The sequence below is a fragment of the Gadus macrocephalus genome, chromosome 12, assembly GCF_031168955.1.
Source record: "Gadus macrocephalus chromosome 12, ASM3116895v1".
Lineage (NCBI taxonomy): Eukaryota > Metazoa > Chordata > Actinopteri > Gadiformes > Gadidae > Gadus > Gadus macrocephalus.
In genome coordinates, this window is record NC_082393.1 from 1352854 (window position 1) to 1375857 (window position 23004).

A 23004-nucleotide genomic window follows, 5' to 3' on the forward strand; every position below is an offset into this window, starting at 1 on the left:
AAGGATTTTCAATTTTTATTGTATTTTTTTGGACAATTTCATTTCCAGTGTCGTCCATAAATCGTTCACTTTTTATTTGCATAATCTTTCATTCAGGGCTAGAATGATAAAAGCCAAAATGGGGTGGCTGTTAATACTTGTAATAGCAGCTCACAGTCACATCTCATCCTTCAGAACGACAGCGAAATCTGAACCAGGGGAGGCCCCGACGTTTCCAAAAGCTTGTACAAACGGGAACGTTTAGCGGACGTTTCAGGTGCGCCTTCAAAGTGAACCCCCCTCCCCCCGTCTAGTCCGCACTCACTCCGTCCTGCTCGGATCATTCTAGCGATAAGGCTAATTGAGAGAGGGCCATTGCTAGGTTCAAACAAAACTGCATAGCAGACGGAAGACAAACGGACTGGACACTGACCCAATACCAAGGATGTGGAAACACAGATCACACAGGAACATCACACAGGGACATCGTTGGCACAGGGGAAGGGGTACGGGGGAGGGGGGGGGAAGGGGTACGGGGGAGGGGGGGGGGGGCTGGTGGAGGGAGGGGTCTACACTTAGCTCGGACATGATCAGATTGTTTTTTTAAAAAGTAAACGGACACCATTTTGAATGTTTCAGCAAAATACAAAAACGCATGATAGTGCGTGGGGGGGGGGGGGGGGGGAGATGGAGGGGAACGGGGGAGTTTGTTCTGTTGACGTGCGGTCTCATTACAGTCGAGGTTCCCATCGGAGCCTCCGATATCTGGCAGTATGAGGATGTGAGCCGTTCGGCCGGGGTCGCAACGTAACAAAAGCCCGTGCGTCGGAAAATAAAGTCAACGTTGAGTGTTTTGATAAGGCGGTACACACGCGTGTGCAACACTGCTCGACCACACTACCCAGAAGCAGACGGAGGGATCAACAAGACCGGAGGGAAGGAGCTGTGCTTGACGACAACGACACGATTCACTCGGCTACATCGGGATTGGCAGGAGGGGGCGGAGCCACAGACCGCACCGGGTCGGCCATGTTGAAATACTTTAAAACCGCCGCCGCCCCGCCCTGCAAAGGCAACTAAGAACGACAGCTCGGGATCCGTTAGGTTTTCTTTTGTTAGTCAATTCCCAAAGTTGTCCTCTCATCTTAAAATTTTGGTATATAACGACTTTTGAAACCACAATGAAATGCACGGTCTAGAGATAGATAAAAGGTAGTGATAGGCGGCTGATTGTTTACAGACTAAACCATGGCTTTCCTACGGACAGTTGACAGTATTAGACACAGAGCTTAGAGTCATTACAGCTTATGGAAAAGCACTTCGGACCAGGTGGGTTGGACTGAAGAGGGTCGTCAGGGGGTCAGCGGTCAGTCCAGGTCACCATGACGATAGAGAGAGGGGGAGGTCGGAGGTCAGGGGACTGGACTTCTTTGCGGTTCCTTGGAGAGCGGGCGTTCCGGGCGTTAGAAGCGCTTGGGTCCCCAGGGGGACGCCTTGGCCGCCACCGGAGCTCCGAAGCTCGGGAAGTCCTCGGAGCTGCTCATGTCGGGAGCCTGGAGACAGGAAGTGGAGGAGGAAGTGGTCAGTCGGGTCCGCCGTTTAAACACCAGTGCCGTGTTCCAATATCCATACTTCCATGAGTACACTTAAACGTAGTACATCATTTTCTAATTTTCAGATGTCAGTGCTGTTCCAAATCGAATGCTCCGTGGTGCACTAACCGGAAATTACGATCACGACTGCCGCCGCGGCTCCTCCCCCGCAATAAACATCCCGCTTTGAGCGGTGAACCCTTTACCCCTTGTAGCTATAAAAACTATAGAATGACTATTTAAGGAGGCTATGTGGAAAATGCGCCGACTTTGGCTCAGCCTGGCTCCGCCCTCTTAGCTAAGATGGCTGCCGTTGAGTACGAAAAGTGTACATCGACCCACACTTCGCGATTTGACCGATCTGAATTGGAACGCCCTACGTACTCAAACTAAGGCTGGTAAGTACGGATATTGGAACACAGCACAGGTGGAGAGTTCAAAGTTGACACAAGGAAAAAAATAAATGGCATCTAATAACTATAACTAGCTCATGCTAGTGCCACCATAATGTTAGCCCATGCTAGTTATGCATCATGATGGCGATATCTCATGCTAGTAAACCCTCATAACATTAGCTCATGCTAGTCACCCACCACACTGTGAGCTCGTGCTAGCTAGCCCCGTTGACTGACCTTCTCGGTGCCGGTGGTCCAGGGGGCCTCACGCACCACGAAGCCCTTGGAGGGGCCCCGGGGCTCGTCCCCGGACGACGCACTGCCGCCGCCGGAGGACCGCATGTACGTCATGTTGTCCTCCTTCTCCGCCACGTCGCCCAGCTGGAAGAGAGGACAGCGGAGCGTTAGCAGCCGCCGCATGCGGCTGGAGCACTGACCGAGGAGCTGGACTACATCACCCATTAAACATCATTACTTATGTCCTGATACTTGGTCATGGCTTAACGCAGAGGGTCACATCCCAGACCATGTTTAGTCACTCGTCGTTGATGCAACAATGATTAATTGAACAAACAGGAACCGTTCCTGCCGTCAGGTGAACAGATCGCCCAACACTAAGTGAGGCGCCCCAGAGACGGGTGCTCTGAGGAGACGGGAGAGAGGCGAGACGTACGTATTCCTCCTCCAGGTTCAGCAGGTGGTCGATGGCCTCATCCACCAGCTCCGGGCGCCCCGTCACCGTCACCAGGTTGGGGTCGGGGGACCCGCTCTGGGGGAACTTCAGGTCCACCTGGGGAACACAGCGGTTGGTAAACGGACTGCATTCATACCGCGCTTTCCTAACCAGTGGCCACTCAAAGCAGCACTTCACAATATCGCCTAGCATTCACCCATTCCTGCACACATTCACACACCGACGGCGGAGTCAGCCACGCAGGGCGACAGCCGGCTCGTCAGGAGCAGTCAGGGTGGGGCGTCTTGTTCAGGGACGCAGCCCGCCCACAGCCGTTCAGCCGGGGATCGAACAAGCAACCTTCCGGTTACCGCTCTACCTCCTTAGCCTCATGCCGCCCAAATGATGAAAGTCGGAAGGCTCTAGAAAATGTCCCTCAGCCTCCCCCCTTCACCCTCAGCTCTGCTCTGTCCAGCCCTACTCTCCGTCCCGCCCTGCTCACCTTGAACTCTTCCATGATCTTGCGGATGCCCTTCCCGCGGCCCCCGATGATGCGTGCGTGGACGCGGCTGTCCAGCGTTATCTCCTCTGAGATCATCTCCTCCAGCTCGTCCACCAGGGCCTTGATCGCGTCACGCGCTGCAATGGCGTTGGGCTCGTAGCCCATGATGCTGATCTGGTCCTGAACAGGTAACACACACACACACACACAATAAATATGTGTATACAATGCACTTGAGATGAAATTGGCCTGAATTTATGGGCCTTTGAATATGATCTACCCATCTATCTATACACACATTTTATTTCAAATTGGAGACCTTCATATCGAAAAGCTTGGGCTAAATTTTTTAAATAATGATGTTCTCTAGAAATAAAGCCACATCAATTTCCATTCTATAGAAAGTAAGCCTAGTTATGCTCCATGCTATATGAATAAAGTTAAATGACGCCCAAAGCTTTACGTACTTTAAGCTACGCCCTGTTCAAACAATAAAATGCTCAACCCTAGCCTATACAGAGGTTATAGCAGGGCTTTACCAGGTTATTGTTCTACATAAACGAAGCTAAGCCAAGTTAAGCCTATAGCAGCTTCTTGTTCTATATAAACAAAGCTATGCTAAGCTAAGGCTAAAGCAGGTCTGTACCAGGTTCTCGTCATTCTTCTCGGGGAACTGGATGTTGACGTCGTGCTCAGTTCGGATGGTGGTGATCACGGCTCCCTTGCGGCCGATGATCTTGGGGTGATACTTTGGATCCACAGTGATGGTCAGCTTGAAGCTCCTGAGAGCCTAAACACAACACACACACACACACACAAATAATAAACTCAAGCTCAATATCAAAGGACCATAAGTCCTCAGGACTAAGCAGGGAAAACAATTAGACACTGGTCAAGTTGACTAGTCTTATCATGGAAACAAAAGCTCCATTTGATAGAATTTTAAGTTATAAGAGAGGCGAGGCAGACTACAAAGCTCACTGTCATTACTACTCCCCGCCAGCAGGGGGTGCCTGCACTCACCCTGTCCTCCTGCTCCAGCTGCAGCTCCTTGACACGCTCCAGCAGGCCCTCGCGGGCTCGGTCCAGGTGATTGGCCAGGCCCGTGATGGAGATTATGTCACACTGCAACTCCGGAGAAGGCACTTGAATGTTGACCTGGCGGGAGAAGGCAACGCAGACAACGTCATCACAGGGCTTCAGACGTGGGCGTGCTGCATACAGACGCACACTACGTTCATCTTTGTGGGGGTCTTGATAGAATGAGTACAAACCTCGAACTCGTCCATCATCTTGCGGATCCCGCTCCCCTTCTGCCCGATGATGTAGCGGTGGAGGTCGAAAGGCACTTCTACCTCGGTGGTGACCGGGACCAAGGCCTGCGACACACGAGATGGAGTTAAACGTCATACCAGACGCACAAAACCACCCACGCTATGAATCTCCATGGCAACCTGATAATGAGGGGTCCTACGGTACAAACCGCATTGTGTAAATTGAGGTGAAGGTGGGTAGGCAGTTTGATTTAGGACTGCAGATAAACGCGCATGAGTCACTTTTAAAAGCAGTGCCACGGTGATCACCAGAGGCACATTAAGAAAAGGTAGGATTTAAGGGACTATTGGGTTTACCTTGCAGCTAGATTTTAACACTCCTCTTCATTGTTCTCTGGACACAACATTGCACACATACAAGTTAAACTACTAGTAGACAATGACATCTTTTGTGTACTGGTTCTTCACAACGTCACAACAAACCGGGAATCCCTTCGACCTCCCAAACCCAACCCCAGGAGGTTGTCCCTAGCCCCCCTTCCTCCCAACCAATCAGACGACAGCGGGTGACCTCTGACCTTCAGCGCCTCCACGGCGGCCTCGCAGCGCTCCTTGCGGCCGGAGATCACGATGACGTCACACTTCTTGGGCGCGGCCGGGTCCACGACGGGCGGCTCCACCTTCACCTCGCCGTCGGGCACCTCCCCGTTCTCCTGGATCGCCGCCTCGGCAGGAGGAGCCGGAGCGGGAGGAGGAGGAGCTGAGGACCGCGGGGGAGTCATGACCACTTCATGCACGCACTCATCGTCCGTCACACGTACTGGCACCTAATATAGAACTTAGCATTGTGTAGCGTCTTATCCTAGCTGTCTCTGTTGTGCACGGGGAACGGGTTAACCTAGAGATCGTTAGTGCTTGGCACTTGGTTCTATGAACATCCTTACTGTACCCACAGCGATATATTGTCGTTTCTCATTCTTCTGACAATTTGCTTTGTAAATCGCGTCGGATAGAAGTGTGATAAATGCCCTCAATGTAAATGTAACACGACTAGAAGATCAACCTGAAAACCTAATATTACCATATTCTATTCTGAAGTACATTCTGCATCACCTATGCAAGAAGATCCGATGATTACTTGCATTCATAAACAGCAGACACAACGGATAATATCTATTTACACGTTTTAGAGTTCAGCTCAACATTAGGACCCTAACCCCTTCCGTGATGGGATTCGTCTGGAACCCCTTTTTAGAGTCCAACAATGTTCATGGCATTTCCTCTATTCCCTAGAACCATCTCGCTCCACCTCGGAGAACTACTGAATGCTTAGCTCAATGCATTTCTATCTGTACCCATCCACATTATTGCTGCTCTGTGGTCTGCGTCCTCTTTAGTCCCTGCTTCTGAAAGTCCTTCATCGTTGTAATTGTCCTTCCCGGCGGGGGGCTCACCGTTGGGGTCCTCGCGGTCGGGGAACTTGATCTGCACGTTGTGGTCTTTGGTGATCTGCTGGATGCGGGACCCCTTGGGGCCCATGATGGAACGGTGGAACCGCTGCGTGATGACGCACTCGATGGTCACCTGGGCGTCCTGGGAGAGAGAGAGACGGGGCAGAGAGCGCTCAGAACCTCCTGGAGCGTCTCAACGCGCTCACGTCGGGTTTTGAATCCCACTACGGCGCTGTGCTTTATGCAGCGTCACCCTGGTGTTCTGTCTGGGCTGCATAAAGTACAGTCCGCGTTGTATTTGCATCTTATCAGGGGAGAAATAAACCCCGTCTCTATGGTCACCAGAGAGTAGAGATTATCCGATAGCATTTCTTCCTTCCCGATACCTAAACTAGAGTATCGGGAAGAGTGTCTACCGATACACTATCTAGCATTGTTACTACTAATTATACTTGAAACTTAATTCTAATTGAAGGGTTCTCTTGCGATGACAACAATGTGCAGTCGGTTCACTTACCGTCGACAATTAATTTAGAACTGGATCATTTACAATAATACATTTGCATGAGCATCCATGTTTGTCCGACTTGGTGGCTCGAACACACGTAGGTCGGCGATAACACAGTTCCCATTTCTGTCTGCACCACCGACAATAAACGAATGCAGCATAACACCGCACTGTTTGTGATGTTCTAGGCATCGGTAGTAAATGAGCCATCATGTCGTGACATGAGCCATGTGATGGTCTCAGCACATACAATTTCCGATACCGGTATGGGAACAACGCGACTGGAGAGCCTTGACCTGCACGCCCGTCGACGAGCGAGTCAGAAGCCTTGGGCAGAGCTACGGTAACAACCGGGCCGTGTTTGGACGCCGCCGCCCGCCGCCCACTCACCAGGTCCTCGATGATCTCCTGCATGCGCTTCTTGGCCGCCTCCACGCAGTCCTTGGCGCCCTTCAGCGTGACCTTCTCGCTCTGGGAGCCTGTGCGGGGGAAGCTGACCATCACACCGCCGTACTCGTCGGCGACGTCGCGCAGCACCTGGCCACGGCGCGCCACGAAGTAGCGGTGGTGCTTGGGGTCCACGCTCATGGTGTCCTCCACCACGTTGTCCTGGGGGGCAGGGGGGGGGGGGGGCAACCAGGTCACACTCTGCAGCACAGACTGCCTCACATAACTAGTTTAAACTAGTTATGAGACGAGTACAGACGAGGCCTTTACCTGGTCGCCTCAAGGTTATTAAAGTACAAAATACATTATTTTAATCCTTTGTTGCCTTTAGTTAAAGAGGCATTACCGATCCGTCCCCAACAACGCGTCACTCTTGTTGTGGTTTAGTCGTTAAACCGAATTTCCGCATTAACACGTTTTATTAAGTTAAGGCATAGATCCAGGCAACAACAAAGAAACTGGACAAATCTGGGAGGAGAGATGCAGCGTTGTATATACAAGGTTATGTCCGGCATGCGAGATAAATGTATTTACAGAAACTAAACTAACGTATAAATAAAAGATTAAACAGTACAGCCGGGAACACAAACCTCTAGAAAAGCGTATTGGATATGAGATAGTGACTATCTGTGGGACATCTGTTGAACGCTACCAGCCCACACAGGACTTCTAAAAGGCGTGGTGCACTGACCAGACTCCTGATGAGCTCCTCCAGCTCCTTGGTGGCCTCCTTCACGGCCTCCTCCGTGCCCACCACCGTGATGAGCTCCTGGTCCTGGTCCTCCGCCGTGGGGAAGATGATCCGCGCCCCCGTGCTGTCGCGCACCTTGCGGATGTTCCCGCCGCCCTTCCCGATCAGGAACTTGTGGTACTCCGGCTTGGCGCGCAGCTCCGCCGTGTGGCTCTTGATTTGCTGGGAGGAGACAGGGTGGGTTCATCATCATCAGGGGACAGACGAGTCATCAACAGGGGACCGACGGGTCCTCGTCAGGGGACAGACGGGTCATCAACAGGGGACAGACGGGTCCTCGTCAGGGGACAGACGGGTCATCAACAGGGGACAGACGGGTCCGCGTCAGGGGACAGGTCACGTGCCGTCTAGTGCCCCCTTATCCCAACAGTACGGAGCCAGGTCCGAGCCACCAGCCCGCCCCCTCGGGTTCCCCGCCCACCTTCTCCTCGGCCAGGGCCAGCAGCTGCTGCTTGGCCTTCTCCACTTCCTCTGCCGGCCCGCGGATGGTGACCTTGTCGACGCCCGAGCCCTCGGTGGGGAAGTGGATGTGCACGCCTCCGCACTCCTCCATGATGGAGCGCACGAAGCGCCCCTTGGAGCCGATCAGGGAGTTGTGGAGCTTGGAGGGGATGGACACCTCCAGCTCCGTGATGTTGGCCTGGAGGACGCCGAGGGAAGAGAGGGAGGTTAGAGAGAGAGAGACGGTCGTTGGGCCGGTCAGTCCACTCTCAGGTCTGAATTATTCAACACAGCATCACCGTTTACGTTAACATTCAGCAGACGCTTTTACCCAAAGCAAGTAACAATAAGTACATTTGTCAGAAGGAAGAGAGACAACAATATATCGGTACAGTAAGGATGTTCATAGAAACAAGTTCCAAGCACTAACTATCAGCAGGTTAACCCATTCCCCGTACACAACAAGGATAGCTAGGATAAGAGGATCACTACCACCATCATCATCATAATCATCATCCTCACTCACCAGCTCTTTCTGGATTGCCAGGATGCGGGTTCTTGCGGCTTCACAGGCGGGTCTCTTGCCGGTGATGACGATCATCTCAGAGTTGCTGTTCTCGGCAGGCAGGTCGATTTTGGTGTTAGTTTCCTCACGGATCTAAAGGAGATGAGACGAACAGCTCTAGTCAGCCTCAAAACATGTAAAATGCAGGAGGGGGGAAGTTGAGCCCATCTTTGGTTCCCTCACCTTCTTGATGTTGGCTCCTCCCTTTCCGATGATGTTCTTGTGGAACTGCTTGAAGATGGGGACCAGGAGGGTGTAGCCGTTCTCCACCTGACAGAACCACAAGGGGGGAGGAGACATGAGTCACAGCTCTACGAAGCACCCCTTTAACAAAGCCCTGGCTAGCTCAGATTGTTAGCATAGCCTTGGCTTGACTATGGCCTAACAGTATAGCATTGATTAGCATGTACTTGCATAGCATTTATTGGCCATGGCTTGCGTTGACATATTGTCTTGGATCTCGGCATAATTTTTTATAGAAACACAAAGTTTTCCAAACGGAGCGTACCATTTCAGCCGCCATCTTCTGCATGAACTTGAAGCATTTCTCCACCTCAGTGTGCGGCCCGCGCAGCTGAACGATGTTGCTCTTCTGGGCTGGGTCCGGGAAGTTGATGATGACCTGAGGGGATGGACAGTTACAGCCCACGGGGATAGACGGTCACAAAATGGGACCAAGCAGATACAAATAAACGGTCAGTATTTATAAAAACGTGTTCTTATCCAAAGAGGCAGTGAATGCACATACAGGTGAAGTAGGGGAACTCTGCAGGTAGACTGCAGATGCTGGGGATCGAACCAAGTACCGGTCAGCTGAGAGTTGAGGTTCCCAACGACAACAACACTATCCTACACAAAGCTATCAGGACACTTGTGTTTTCGGTTGATCTTACCTCTGGGAATTTGTCACGAACTTCTTTGATCTTCTCCCCCTTCTGGCCGATGATGGCTCTGTGGAACCGCTGCTCAATGATCAGGTCCTTGGTGCGCTCGTTCTCCTGCAAGAGACACAAGAACCGCTCAGTGAACCGCTCAGTGAACCGCTCACTGCCCTCTGAACACAGAAGGGTTCTGATCCAAGATGGCCATGAGGTTTCCCCTGATACCGTTAACGTCAAGACTAGGGCTGGGTATCGTGGCTAATTTCCTAAATCGATTCGATTCATAAAGGTTCTGAATCGATTAATCACGATTCGATCTGCTCTTAAATAATGAAAATGGCTCAACTGTGTTACAAAATACAAATGTACTTAATTTTTTCTCTTCATCTTAAACTACAGGTGTCAAGTGCAAACTTGCAAATTGGACAGTTTAAACTTGAGCTGTAAACAAAACAGTCTCAAGTCACAAAAGTGCAATTTTCAAATTAGAAAAGGAATTGCAAGTGAAAGTGTACTTGAACAACAACATTCCAACACTGCAAATTGCATTAAGGCATTGTTCATTAAAGTGCAAAAATAATAAGGAGGGGGGCGGAGGGTGGGTTTACATAAACAAATAACAAAAAAAAAAATAACAAAAAAAAAAAAATAGATCTCATGCCATATGAATTCGATATTGCAAACTTTTAATGACATCGATCCAAAATCGATTAAATCTATTTTTTTACCCAGCCCTAGTCACGGCTAAAGTAAAGGCTAACATTACAGAGAGTTAAGGACCGTGTGCCCTCCTTATTGAACTAGATGGCCGTACTCAGGCCAGGCCAGCGGGGGCTCGAGGGTCCGGCCGTACTGACCATGCGTGACGCCAGCTCCAGCAGCTCCTTCCGGGCGTCCTGAACCCCCTGGGGGTCCCCCTCGATGCGGATCAGGGTGCTCTTCTCGTTGTCGGGGGGGATGCGGACCGTCACCTTGTGCAGCTCCTTGATGCGGTTGACTGGACAACGACAAACGCAGCGATGAGGAGGGAGACGGGCCGTTTGGGCGCCGCCCGGCTACGAGCGGCGAATACATCCCGTCTGACGGAAACACTTTCCTTCTTTATATTATTTATATTCCGTTTTTCTGAAGTTGAAAAAATGTAAATGGGTATAAAGGGTAAAGGGTAAATATCTAAATGAAAGCCTTTTCGTCAGCTTTATGATACAGGAATAGTTTAGAGCAAAGTAGTCAGCGTGGCGTTTCTCTTCAGGCTCACTTGGTGCGGACATCGTTGGGAGACGTATGCTCTACCAGTGAAGTCTTAAAACCAATTCTGTTAATAATCCTCGATTTCTGATGGAGGACTACAGTGACTGAACACAATGTCAAACAAAAGCATCCGGCAGCCCTGTGGGGTTCCAGAGCCACCCCGTTGTGTTTCGTCGCTTCCTCTCGGAGGTATAAACCAGTTATTACAGCACGGCAACGAGCTGCGTAACCTTCTCAGTCCTCCTTCATGTTATTCAGCAACGACAGCTACAACAGAGGAATGAAAAGCGACTGCATTGTGCCCTCCCCCTCCCGTGCTCCAACACTACTCACTGTTGGCTCCTCCTTTGCCGATCAAGTGTCGGTGGAACTTGGGATCCACGCTAATCTCGGTGTAATCCATACGGTTCCCCTGGAGAAGAGGAGAGTGACGGGTCGTAAGTTCACTCGACGTTAAGAGCTGCTACTCAGTGGAATGAAAGTCCACAGCACGTCGGAATTCAGGTGCCTCTAATAATCCCCAGGGACAGGGTTTAGGGTAATTGCCCAAAATACAGGAAATGGAAACGCATGAAAGTCCCTCAAAAAAACAACATGAATGCAAGACAATATAAATACATCTTATTCAATGATTTTTTTTGAGTACATAGAAAAGCGCTATATAAAACAAATGTATTATTATTTTTTTAACATGTGGTTCACAGAACTCATGAGAGCCTTTAGGGACTTCCTGGCTTTAAGAGTGGCCCCTCTTACCAGATCAAGGACCATGGCTTCGATCTCCACCTGCACCATCTGCAGGTCTTTGGTGGGGCCTTCGAGGGTGATCCTGTCCTCTCCCTCCGTGAACTCGATGTGCACCTGGAGGAGGTGGAAGAAGAACCGCTCGTTAACACTCAGGTTCATCAACGAACCAGACTGCTCTTCTGTAGATCCACTCCTCAGACCTTGGGCTCGGCGAGCAATGGAGTTTTGAGCGTGATTTCGATTTTAGTGTCAAACGATCACCCAACTAATATAATCTAGTTGAATATTTATTTCATTCATTACACGTTTTATAGAAATTATAGAACAGCTGGATACATACGTGTACATTATTTGACAGTCAACATTTTGTATATTTCTTTACTTAAAAAAGGTGAAATTTCAAAGTTCTCAGCTACAAAGTGTTTTTTGGAGAGAAATGCTGAATATTGCTTCATGTTTTCAAACATAATAATTTGAATACTCATGATTTCAATATTGCCTAAAACCCTGATTTCGTCCATACGGGAGCAGCCCTACCTTGGGCATCTGCTGGGTGATCTTGGCCAGGTTCTGCCCCTTCTTGCCGATGATGAAGCGGTGGAGCCAGGAAGGAGCGGACACCGTGGAGACGCTGTAGCTGTTGGCCTGAGGGGAGGGGACAGGAAGAGGGCGGAGGGTGGGTTTACATAAACAAAGTGCTGCGCCCACCTCTGGGCGGGCCGCCATGGAACACAGGGATGACTAGCCAACGCAGACGGACCGCATCGGTGTCACACGCCCAAATGAGGTAAATAATGAGGTCACCAGTGTGACCAAACAGAACAGAATCTTAGATTTTCTGTGTTTGGTTACTCGTTTTGGTAATTACCTAATTCAAATGTCCTAAGCAAGTATTTTCCACATATCTGGTCAAATGTAACTACTTTTTCCACTGAAAGAAAACGCATAAATTATTCTAAATTCGAACACACTGCAGTTTGCTCCAACGTTATGAAGATCTGCAGCGGGCAGATTTGTGTTTTAATGCGAGTCACGTCAAAGAATATTGTCTCAACATTGTGACAGAAAAAAGCTTTCTGAATGGAATGAGTCGGGCCGCCAACACATCATCCTGTAGGTTCAGAACCAACAACACAGGGAACCGATACCACAGGGAACCGATACCACAGGGAACCGATACCACAGGGAACCGATACCACAGGGAACCGATACCACAGGGAACCCTTCCACCGGCCGACTAGGGCTTAGAACCCAGAAGGTCGCAATGGAGACGATGCCCCTACATTCAGAACCCCACCCACCCACCTGGGCCCAGACCCACCAGCCCCCCTCCCCCTGGTCAGAGACCCACCACCCTCCCCCAGTGCCCCCCCGGTCCCCTGGTCCTCTACCTTGGTCTAGACCGCCGTGAGGCCCAGACCCCCCCCCCCCCGTACCCCCCCTGTGCCCCCGCGGAGCCCCTACCTTGGCGTAGACCTCCGTGAGGGCCTGTCCCAGGCGGTCGGGCTCCCCGCGCAGGATCACGGTCTCCAGGGCGCTGTCGGACGGAGGGATCTCCACCGACACGCCCGTCTTCTCCAGGATCTCCTGCAGGGTGTTCCCCTTGGGCCCGATCACGTACTTGTGCTGAGACTTCTTCACCTCCACGGCGATGGTGGTGGTGTTCTTCTTCTGCAAGGGACAGCGACGGCAAGAACTGCATTTGAACCTCGTCTCTTGAAAAAGGTACTTTCACAGACAAAACGTTTAAAACAGAACGACCAGAGTCGGCCAACTCTACCGGCAATAGGTTTCACATACAGCGTGCACCACATGCGACGCCAGCGTTAAAACGAATGACGCATAACGCTACACGCTAACCGAGCCTTGCTACGTACCTTCTCCTCGTGGACCTTCTTGATCATGGCCACGGCGAGGGCCACCTGCTCCTTCTCCCCGGTGATGACGATCTCCGTCTTGTTGACGCTGGGCGGCGGCACGTTGATGCGCGCTCCCGTCTCCGCCATCATCTCCAGGACCAGCTTGTTGGAGGCGCCGGTGATGAAGGGGTGGTACACCTTGTCGATGCTCACCCTCTCCACCGCACGCTTGTCCTGCAGGGGGGGGGGGGGGGGGGGGACACGCGTCGGTTAAGGGTTGAGGAGTTGGGGCAAGGGGATTGAACCCTGAACCTTTGGGTGGCGGTCAAGCACACGCCCTGACCGGGACACAAACGCCGTCGCACACAAGCAGGAAGGTCTACAGCGGCCGGGTTTGATCTGAATTAGTGTTCGCCATCTCACCGGGGGCGCAGGAAGTACAAAGTGTCTCCTTCCTTCGCCAGTCAGACAACTCTAATGTATTGCAGTCTCAAACTATGAGGGAGTTATTAAAAAGCAAGGACCAGATACCATGTCACACTGCTTTAGTCATGAGATATTATGAACACCAAACTAAAACCAAAACCTTTAGTTTCATTTTGAATCCATTGAACGCCCAGCCGCTGGACACAGCGCTGTCCAGCCGCCCTTCATAACAAACTCATCTAACTGAACACGGAGTCTGCAGTGGCGCGCTACCTGCTCAGCGGAGATCAGCAGGATCTCGTGCTTGGCCTTCTCCAAGCCCTCCTTGGTGCCAGAGATCTTGATCTGGTTGCTGAGGTCGTCGGGACGCGGGATCTGGATCTTGGTGGCGGTCCGGAGCTCGAGTTCCTGGAGCTTCTCCCCACTCTTCCCGATGACGTAGCGATGGTGTTCCTTGGGGATGGCCACGGTGGAGGAGGCCTGCCGGGGAGAAGGGGACACAGAGCAACGCGTTAGACGGAGCCCGGCTGAGATGGCAGTACACAGCCATGTGTTAGATGGAGCCCGGCTGAGATGGCAGTACACAGCCATGTGTTAGACGGAGCCCGGCTGAGATGGCAGTACACAGCCATGTGTTAGACGGAGCCCGGCTGAGATGGCAGTACACAGCCATGTGTTAGATGGAGCCCGGCTGAGATGGCAGTACACAGCCATGTGTTGGATGGAGCCCGGCTGAGATGGCAGTACACAGCCATGTGTTAGACGGAGCCCGGCTGAGATGGCAGTACACAGCCATGTGTTAGATGGAGCCCGGCTGAGATGGCAGTACACAGCCATGTGTTAGACGGAGCCCGGCTGAGATGGCAGTACACAGCCATGTGTTAGACGGAGCCCGGCTGAGATGGCAGTACACAGCCATGTGTTAGACGGAGCCCGGCTGAGATGGCAGTACACAGCCATGTGTTAGACGGAGCCCGGCTGAGATGGCAGTACACAGCCATGTGTTAGATGGAGCCCGGCTGAGATGGCAGTACACAGCCATGTGTTAGACGGAGCCCGGCTGAGATGGCAGTACACAGCCATGTGTTGGATGGAGCCACTTCCAGTTGGAAGGATATTCAGAATTAAAAATAAATTAAACTGATCCGTGTGACTGAAGCCAACTAGCATACGGTCGGTGGGAGGGGTTCAGGGAGTGTCAACGGTAATATTATGTCAACAAAGAAGGAGGTACCGGCTGGCCAGCGTTCTTTATCTGTATGATACATCAGTTATAGGATAAGACTTTAATGGCATTATTAAAATCATTACCGTGTCCAATCTACGGGCTAGGCAAGCATACAACTGCATTAAAGACCCCATTATGGCCTCACCAGCCCCTCCGTTTGAGATGGACTCATATCAACACAAGGAGGACTTTAACCACGGATGTTTTCTACAAGGATCGTCTAATGGTTTTCCAGAAGTTCACACTTTCTTAGTGAGGGAGTATGGCAGCATGGAAAAAAGTGATGTCCCTGTAAATTCAAACAAACTACAGTACAATAAAGAGCAAATCAACTGACCTAAAGGGCCAATCAGGTGTAGGCCAATAGGAGTAGAATAACAGGCCAATCACCTCAACTACAGGGTCAATGAGAGATGGATGATGGGAGCCAATCAACTGACCCACGGGGACAACCAGAGATCAGTAAGGAAGGGGCACTGACCTGAGTCTGCAGTCGGGACACGATCTCCTTGCGGGCCTTCATGACGGCGTCCAGCTTCCCGGACACCATGATGGACAGGCCCTGGTCCTTGGCCATGGACAGCTCCAGGTGGGCGCCAGTCTTGTGCATGATGTCCACGCACACCTTGGCCTGGTCCCCCTCCCCGAACTGGTTCATGTCCTTGTACTTGCGCTCCTCAAGGGGCACGTGGAACACCTGGTGGGGAGCAGGGGACGACATCCGTAAGACACACGCACGTTCAGAGCTCACCCAGACTCTGCGTTGTTCTCCCCTCGATGCCTCGTTCAAGCTACATGCGTCCGTCGACGGATGGGGGCTTTTTGACGTATCCATGCGTTTTCCCGGGTTGTATGAAGGAGATTTCATTGGAGAGCGCACTTGCGTGTATTTTCGTAACGCGATCTGATTGAAGACGGATCCGTTGCTTCCTGAGAAGTTGAAAATTTGTCAACTTTTCGACGCAGGCCACGGATCAAAGGGCGGACGGACCCACGGTGCATTTCGCGAGCGCCCCATGCAAAGTCAATGAGATCCGTTGATGGACGGAGGTAGTGTGAATGCGGGCTTAATGCATGTTGCACGTCGTCGCACTTAAAAAAAGAAAATAGTACTTAGCATTGTGTAGCATCTTATCCTAGCTATCTTTGTTTTATACAGGGAATGGGTTAACCTAGTGATTGTTAGTACTTGGTTCTATGAACATCCTTACTGTACTGACAGCGATATAATGCATCTCTTTCTTCTGACAAATGTACTCATTGTAAGTCGCTTTAGATCTGCTAGAATCGTCTGCTAAATGTAAATGGGAACGTGTGGGTTGATATGTAAAGATAATAGAGTAAAAACAGGCCAGTACACGGCAAAAAACAAGGCGTTCTGTTGTAGGCATACAAGTAGTGCTTCAAAGTATTCCCCCAGGCCGGGTCCAGTACAACAAGTCAGACAGGATTTCAGTCAGGTGTGATGGAACCGAAGACGATAATGAAAAATGTAGACGTGCTCTTGTGCACTCTTAACAGTTCTACACATTGGTTTCATGACGGCGCCATGTTATCGGAGTGAATCTAGCGACTTGTACTAGCTTATCAAAGAGTTCCTTGTTGGATCTCAGAAAACATGTGGTTCATACTTCTACCGCCACGAATAGAAAAGGCCCGCCATTCATTTCTGATTGCATGGCCACTCCGAGCTCCCTCTCTGACCCCAGATCTGAGCAGCGCCACAACTTCTGCAATATTTACTGTTGCGTTCCGCCGTGCTCAGCCTCAGGTGCATCCCTTTGGTTAACTAAACAGCTACGACTTTCATCAAAGTAAACCACCGCCTACCTGGGTGATGACGGACGACTTGAGGGGGCGGAGCTTGGAGGTCCAGGCGTTGGCGGTCTCCTGGGTGCCCTCGGGGGAGGCCGCCTTCTCGGGCAGCGGGGGGAAGGCGTCCTTGTAGGTGGGGAGAGCCTCCTCCTCTCCGCTGGCTCCTCCTGCAGCTGGGCAAAAACAGGAGAGCTCAGTGCACAACGACGAGGATGGAGGTCCTGGCCCCTCCCGCAGCTAGGTAAACACAGGAGTAGAGCTAGCTCCTCCTGCTGCTAGGCGACCCAGGAGGAGAGCTCAGTGCAAAACGAGGGAGATGAGGAGGCCCTGGCTCCTCCTGCTGCTAGGCGACCCAGGAGGAGAGCTCAGTGCACAACGAGGGAGATGAGGAGGCCCTGGCTCCTCCTGCTGCTAGGCGACCCAGGAGGAGAGCTCAGTGCACAACGAGGGAGATGAGGAGGCCCTGGCTCCTCCTGCTGCTAGGCAACCCAGGAGGAGAGCTCAGTGCACAACGAGGGAGATGAGGAGGCTCTCGCTCCTCCTGCTGCTAGGCGATCCAGGAGAGCTCAGTGCACAACAAGGGAGATGAGGAGGCTCTCGCTCCTCCTGCTGCTAGGCGACCCAGGAGGAGAGCTCAGTGCACAACAAGGGAGATGAGGAGGCTCTAGCTCCTCCTGCTGCTAGGCGACCCAGGAGGAGAGCTCAGTGCACAACGAGGGAGATGAGGAGGCTCTAGCTCCTCCTGCTGCTAGGCAACCCAGGAAGTGATACAGCTCCTCAGGCTGCTAGGCAACTCAGGCAGGAGAGCTCTGTGCACAACAAGGTGACGAGGCCGCGACACCAGTGCAACGGCAGGTTGTCTGGCAACAGTAGTGTTGCCAGCCAACCCCCTCCCTCCCTCCCTCCCTCCCTCTCTCCCCGACTGGAGCGTCCTTGAGCGACAACCGTAGCCGCATCAGAGGTCGGGGTTCACCACATCATCGTGTGTGGGGAAGTGAGCGTGCGTGGGCGACTGAGGAGAGAGGCTGGATCTAAGTGCAGTCTGTCAGGAAGAGAACTGCAGTGTGTTTTGGATTTATATATGATTTTAAATCACAGCAGGATTAAGAGAGTATTCCAAATTCGAGTTCAGGTCAAAATGTAGGTTGTTCAAGGAACCCGGAAGGGAGCCATTGGAGATCACTCCCTGGACCGGGAGCCCCGCCCCCTGGACCGGGAGCCCCGCCCCCTGGACCGGGAGCCCCGCCCCCTTTGTGTTAGTTAAATAAAGTTCGGTGGAATGAGGTTTGGATGTGTTATTTTAATTAAGTTAGGTGGCCTTAGGAGGGATGTGTTATTTAAATAAATTGTGGTGGAATGAGGTTTGTATGCGTTATTTAAATGAAGACGGAGGGGGGGACGAGGGGGGGGTGGGAGCGGACACTGACCTCCGCCGCTCTGCTCCGTCAGCAGGCCGCTGCGGTGCTCGTTGAAGCGCTCCTGGGTGAGTACAGCGACTGAGCTCATGGTGAATATCGCGTCAACACAGAGTCCGAGGGTGCCCTGCAGAAACACAACAACAACATTAGACCAATGGGTACGGACGGGGGATTTTAAATCCGCCTCTAAAATGCATCAGTGATTCAGCAATGTCCTTCTGATAGCACATATTGTTCTTGTTGCGTTGTTAAGTGCATTGTATTGCCGTTATGCACATCAGCTCTACTTGGTATATAGTTTGAGTTCATCGAGTGGATGCTTCATCGTTACGCTACTCAACGTCACGCCCTCTTTCCAAAGTCTATTGCCTTGATTTCAGATGCATCACGACGTTGGGAGCCAGAACCCTTGATCCAAGATGGTCACTGCTTAACTGCAGACATGAGAAATCTAACCCGGAACCTTTGGCCTGAGGGTCAAGCACACCAACCACTAGACGATCCGGCTCACATGTCGGCATTGTGGAGTCCATTACCACCGACATCAGCGTGCTGTAAGCCACGTTTTCATAGGAGTGCTGATACTTCTAGCATGGACCACTGCAAGACCTCATCAAATCCTTCTAAAATGGCGATACAAATGGGTGTGCCTACTACTACTACTACTACTACTACTACTACTACTACTACTACTACTACTACTACTACTACTACTACTACTACTACTACTACTACTACTACTACTACTACTACTACTACTACTACTACTACTACTACTACTACTACTACTACTACTACTACTACTACTACTACTACTACTACTACTACTACTACTACTACTACTACTACTACTACTACTACTACTACTACTACTACTACTACTACTACTACTACTACTACTACTACTACTACTACTCTTCCATTACCTGGCTTCTCCCCACAGGTCTTTGGAGGTTCTCGGTGGCAAGCCGCCCACCCCTACACAGGCTTATCAATACAGGTCAACCTGCAGCCTTGAGAGTTAGGCTGATTAGATAATCCCAAGGTCACTCTGACCCGTGGTTCAATAGTTTATGCGAGCCCTGAGTGAATCCATGTTCAGTCAATAGACCTCACTCATCCATGATGAATGAATGAATTCCCCCACCCAGAACGACTGTATAACTAGTAGGAGTAAAAGCTGCAATGTGTGAGATTGAACCCCTCGTAATGAGATTGCGGGAGACTTCTGAATTCCAAAAGGTTAATTACAGTGTTCTACCCCTTTAACTGGGCGCTGCTGTCGGGGGCGAGCCAGCATGGCTCAGCTGGCTGGGGGGCGTGAATGAGAGGGTTAGGGGAGTCTCCGTATTAAGATTCTTGTAAACAAAGAGGTACGGACTCGCCTGCATCTAGTATTTGTAGGATATATCAGTTATAGGACCTGATTTTATTGAAATCTCTCATCATTCAGCATCAACTACAGAAATGGCATTTTAAGCTACGACCTACTTAAAAAATTGTACACCCTGTGACTCTAAAGTCCTTAAGAATGCCTACCCCCCCCACCCAGTTGGAAACCAGTTTGCCAGTAATGGACCAGCGGGTTGATTTCACACACCCTAGAACACTTATATTTATTTAGAATAGTCGGCCAATTCGGATCTCAAGGAGACGTAAAATAGTCTCAACTACCATCTCCTTCTACAACCTGGTTACAAGTCGCTTGGAATAGTAAGATTACCACAGGGTCCCTACTCTGTACTCTATTCACCAAGTGAATACAGAACAGAATACATTAGGCTGTGATGCAGATTCTACTGCAGACGTTTAGCTTCTGATTCAAATTGAGTGTGGCCCATGGAGAGGAGAGGAGAGGGTGTTCAATCGGCTTTTTGACTGCCGCTGCCTCTTGTTCCTTAGACCTGCTTTCTCAGGGTTTCAAACCATCAACCCCAGTAAGCTGAAAGACTGCCGACTTTGAAGCTGTGGCCACCTGGTTCCTAAAAGGTTTCAGTGATTGAATGAGTGAGTGAGCAAGCGAAAACATTGTAATAACTGTTGTCATGCTCTCCCTCACTTATATCTGTATTGGCAATACCAATGTTATTACCATAGCAATACAAGCCATTTAATTTGAGGAGAGAGAGACAGAGAGACATTGTAGTTGGGTGGAAGGCCTATAACTTACCAGCTAAATGGTCAGTTACCAGATTATCCGTCCTGTAAAGCTGTCCGCTTGTCAGCCTGCCAGCTTTTGCCTGAATAAATAAAAGCAAAGGAAGATAAGTCATCCACTTTAAATCATGGTTGGTGTCTTCAAACATGACCGAACACAAGAGTTGAAACACACGAGTAGTTTTCTCATGTGACATTGCCTCTGAGAAAATGTGTTTTTAGGATCCAGCATTTCAAGGACTCTTCCCAGCTCAGCGATTCGGGGTATTCCCATCAAAGCCTGGGAATATGTTGATTATACCTAATTAATTGATTCATTTTGCATGAATCAAAAGTACATAATGTTTTCAATACGGTCTCGAAACTGGGATGAATGAAATTAGGTTAACTGGCATCACCAGGGTTGTGTTACAATCAACATGAAAGACCTAGGATATCTTGGGTTACATACTGACTATTAATATCAAGTAATGACGAGAAGTACTATTAGATTTATGCCAAGTGTTCCAAACATTTGGGATCTCTACCTAACTAAATAGCGTCCTAATTTAGACATTGAAGCAGACGTTTTATCCAAAGCAAATTACATTTTCTTTGAGATGGGGCATTAAGGAGCAGGTACGATGTAGGGGTTAGACAGTACAGAGACAAGTCATTAAGGAGCAGGTATTGGTTAGACAGTAAAGAGACAGGTCATCAAGAAGCAGGTAGGGGTAAAACAGTAAAGAGACATGTCATCAAGAAGCAGGTATTGGTTAGACAGTAAAGAGACAGGTCATCAAGAAGCAGGTAGGGGTAAAACAGTAAAGAGACATGTCATCAAGAAGCAGGTAGGGGTAAGACAGTACAGAGACCTGTCATTAAAGGAGCAGGTAGGGGAAGTAGTATAGAAACAGGTAATTTAGAGCACGGTATAGGTCAGTGAATTCAGACGAACTATTAGGAGATAGTAAGGGGATAGGCTTCTTGCTCTAGAATGCCTACAGGTTAGTGGCTGTGAACACTGTGGTATTCGAACCCAGTGCCTTTGGGTGGGAGTCGAACCCTAACCATTACACTATCATGGCCCTAAACCTTTGTACAGGAGCTAAATCCTGGATTAGGGATTAGTGTACAGGGTGCAGTAGACGGCCAACGTTAGCACATTATACCCATAGTAACAAATATGTTAGCAGACGAAGCTATCGGAGACTAACCAGTGCAATTCAGCACATACACGACGTCTTTATTTGTACAAGACGTCATTTAATTGCACTACTAAAACGGGCTTTGAGGCGGATGTTTGTTTAAAACATGTTTTGCCAAGATGCACAGACGAAGGGGGCGTTCTGTTTCCAAGCCAATGCTAGTTAGCGAATTGGCTAAAAACTTTGACCACCGTGTCACGTAAGAGAGTGACACGTAGCCGGGTGGGTTAGCTAACAGGCTAGCTGTAGCTAACAGGCTAGCGGTGGCTAAAAGCCTAGCGGCAGCTAGCGGGCTAGTGAAGCTAACAGGCTGTAGCACCCCGATAACCAAACAGACACACACACACACACACACACACACACACAAAAAATACAGAATACGAGAATAATTCTGCTGACCTACACTAACTATCATTATGCACCAGGACGAAACCCTTTTTATTAAAACCTTGTCACAACTGTTCTGCTCTAGACTACAGAAAGGACTGCACAGAATGGAAAATAAAATGCAAGCAAAATAAACAACTAACAACACTGTAAAGCAACACAAATGCGTCAATACACACGTACAAATACACAAGTGAACAAACGACACGCATACACACACACATACTCCATGGCCACAGCTAAAGTGTCTGGGACGCTGGGGAAACTTCAGGCTGCATAAACACCCCGGATCGGGCATTCCCTGGACTTCTAATCCCGCATGAGGAACCCGGGATTAACAGTATGTCCTCTTTTTATCAGCAGGGAGTGAATGGGAGAGCGAACCCGGAGCCCGTCAGACGGCATCAAGTGAAGGGGAGCCCCGGTGGGCTGCAGTCAGTGCTCTCGCTAAGTCCACGTAGGCATAAGGCAGTACAGCTGAACGGGGAGACATGACACCAGGCCTCAGCACACACACACACACACACTCAAAGACACACACACACTGCTCCCTTCACATGCATCCTGCACCACAACCCTCCGCACCCCGTTACACACACGTTCACCCAAAGCCCCCCTGCCACACGCTTGCACGGGGCCGTGTTGCGTGATCGCCGCTGTACTTACTTATTTTGATTTCCTCGTCTGCCCTGAAGGTGCAGAAGCTCTGATGAAATTCCACTGGCGAGAAGGTGGAAGTGGAGGCTGGCGGATATATACCGCAGCCGTCCACCAATCATGTCCTCTAACGTCACACGGTGGAGAGTCCGGTTACAATTTCAGCACCCAAGGAAACTTCCAAATATCTTTCTCTGGACAATGATTATTGCACAATCTAACTACTGTGAGGATAAATCCTACCGTGAATGGACAATAATATCAATAATATCCGTAAGGGTACCAAAACAACAGGGTTGATTGATGTCCCCTTATACTGAGAGGGAACATTGAGTATTTATTATAAAGCTTAGTATTTGATCACATAGATAGAGCCACATAAGTGTGTGTGTGTGTGTGTGTGTGTGTGTGTG

The 23004-nt window shown here is 50.2% G+C and overlaps 1 protein-coding gene and 1 non-coding gene across 3 annotated transcripts; both read right to left on the minus strand.

Moving 5' to 3' along the window:
* On the minus strand, window positions 1-22742 carry hdlbpa (high density lipoprotein binding protein a). 2 transcript variants are annotated; one of them, XM_060067219.1, is made up of 28 exons: window positions 22601-22742; window positions 20374-20443; window positions 18213-18327; window positions 16801-16952; window positions 15452-15667; window positions 14016-14222; window positions 13335-13550; window positions 12922-13128; window positions 11995-12102; window positions 11467-11571; window positions 11044-11122; window positions 10317-10456; window positions 9472-9576; window positions 9087-9200; window positions 8762-8848; window positions 8540-8671; window positions 7994-8212; window positions 7513-7734; window positions 6765-6983; window positions 5870-6008; window positions 4994-5175; window positions 4416-4520; window positions 4165-4299; window positions 3788-3931; window positions 3142-3321; window positions 2640-2756; window positions 2204-2347; window positions 1-1532 (listed from the first exon to the last, which is right to left on the minus strand). In XM_060067219.1, the coding sequence occupies exons 3-28, from the start codon at window positions 18289-18291 to the stop codon at window positions 1443-1445; spliced, it is 3843 nt and encodes a 1280-aa protein (XP_059923202.1). In that variant the 5' UTR covers window positions 18292-18327; window positions 20374-20443; window positions 22601-22742; the 3' UTR covers window positions 1-1442. The 2 variants fall into 2 exon arrangements, with proteins under 2 accessions (XP_059923202.1, XP_059923201.1); XM_060067218.1 differs by having other exon boundaries at window positions 16801-16958.
* Window positions 10821-10955, minus strand: LOC132470044 (small nucleolar RNA SNORA47). Its single transcript, XR_009528583.1, has one exon. It is a non-coding gene; the product is annotated as a small nucleolar RNA SNORA47 (small nucleolar RNA).
* Window positions 22743-23004: the final 262 nt, after the last annotated feature.

Excerpts from the sequence above, each read along its gene's own strand:
- hdlbpa (XM_060067218.1), bottom strand. The coding sequence starts at position 18,291 with ATGAGCTCAGTCGCTGTACTCACCCAGGAGCGCTTCAACGAGCACCGC. Across the intron at positions 8,849-9,086 it reads AGAAGATGGCGGCTGAAATG|GTGGAGAACGGCTACACCCT; the intron begins GTACGCTCCGTT and ends TGGTTCTGTCAG. Across the intron at positions 6,984-7,512 it reads AGGAGCTCATCAGGAGTCTG|GACAACGTGGTGGAGGACAC; the intron begins GTCAGTGCACCA and ends CCTGCCCCCCAG.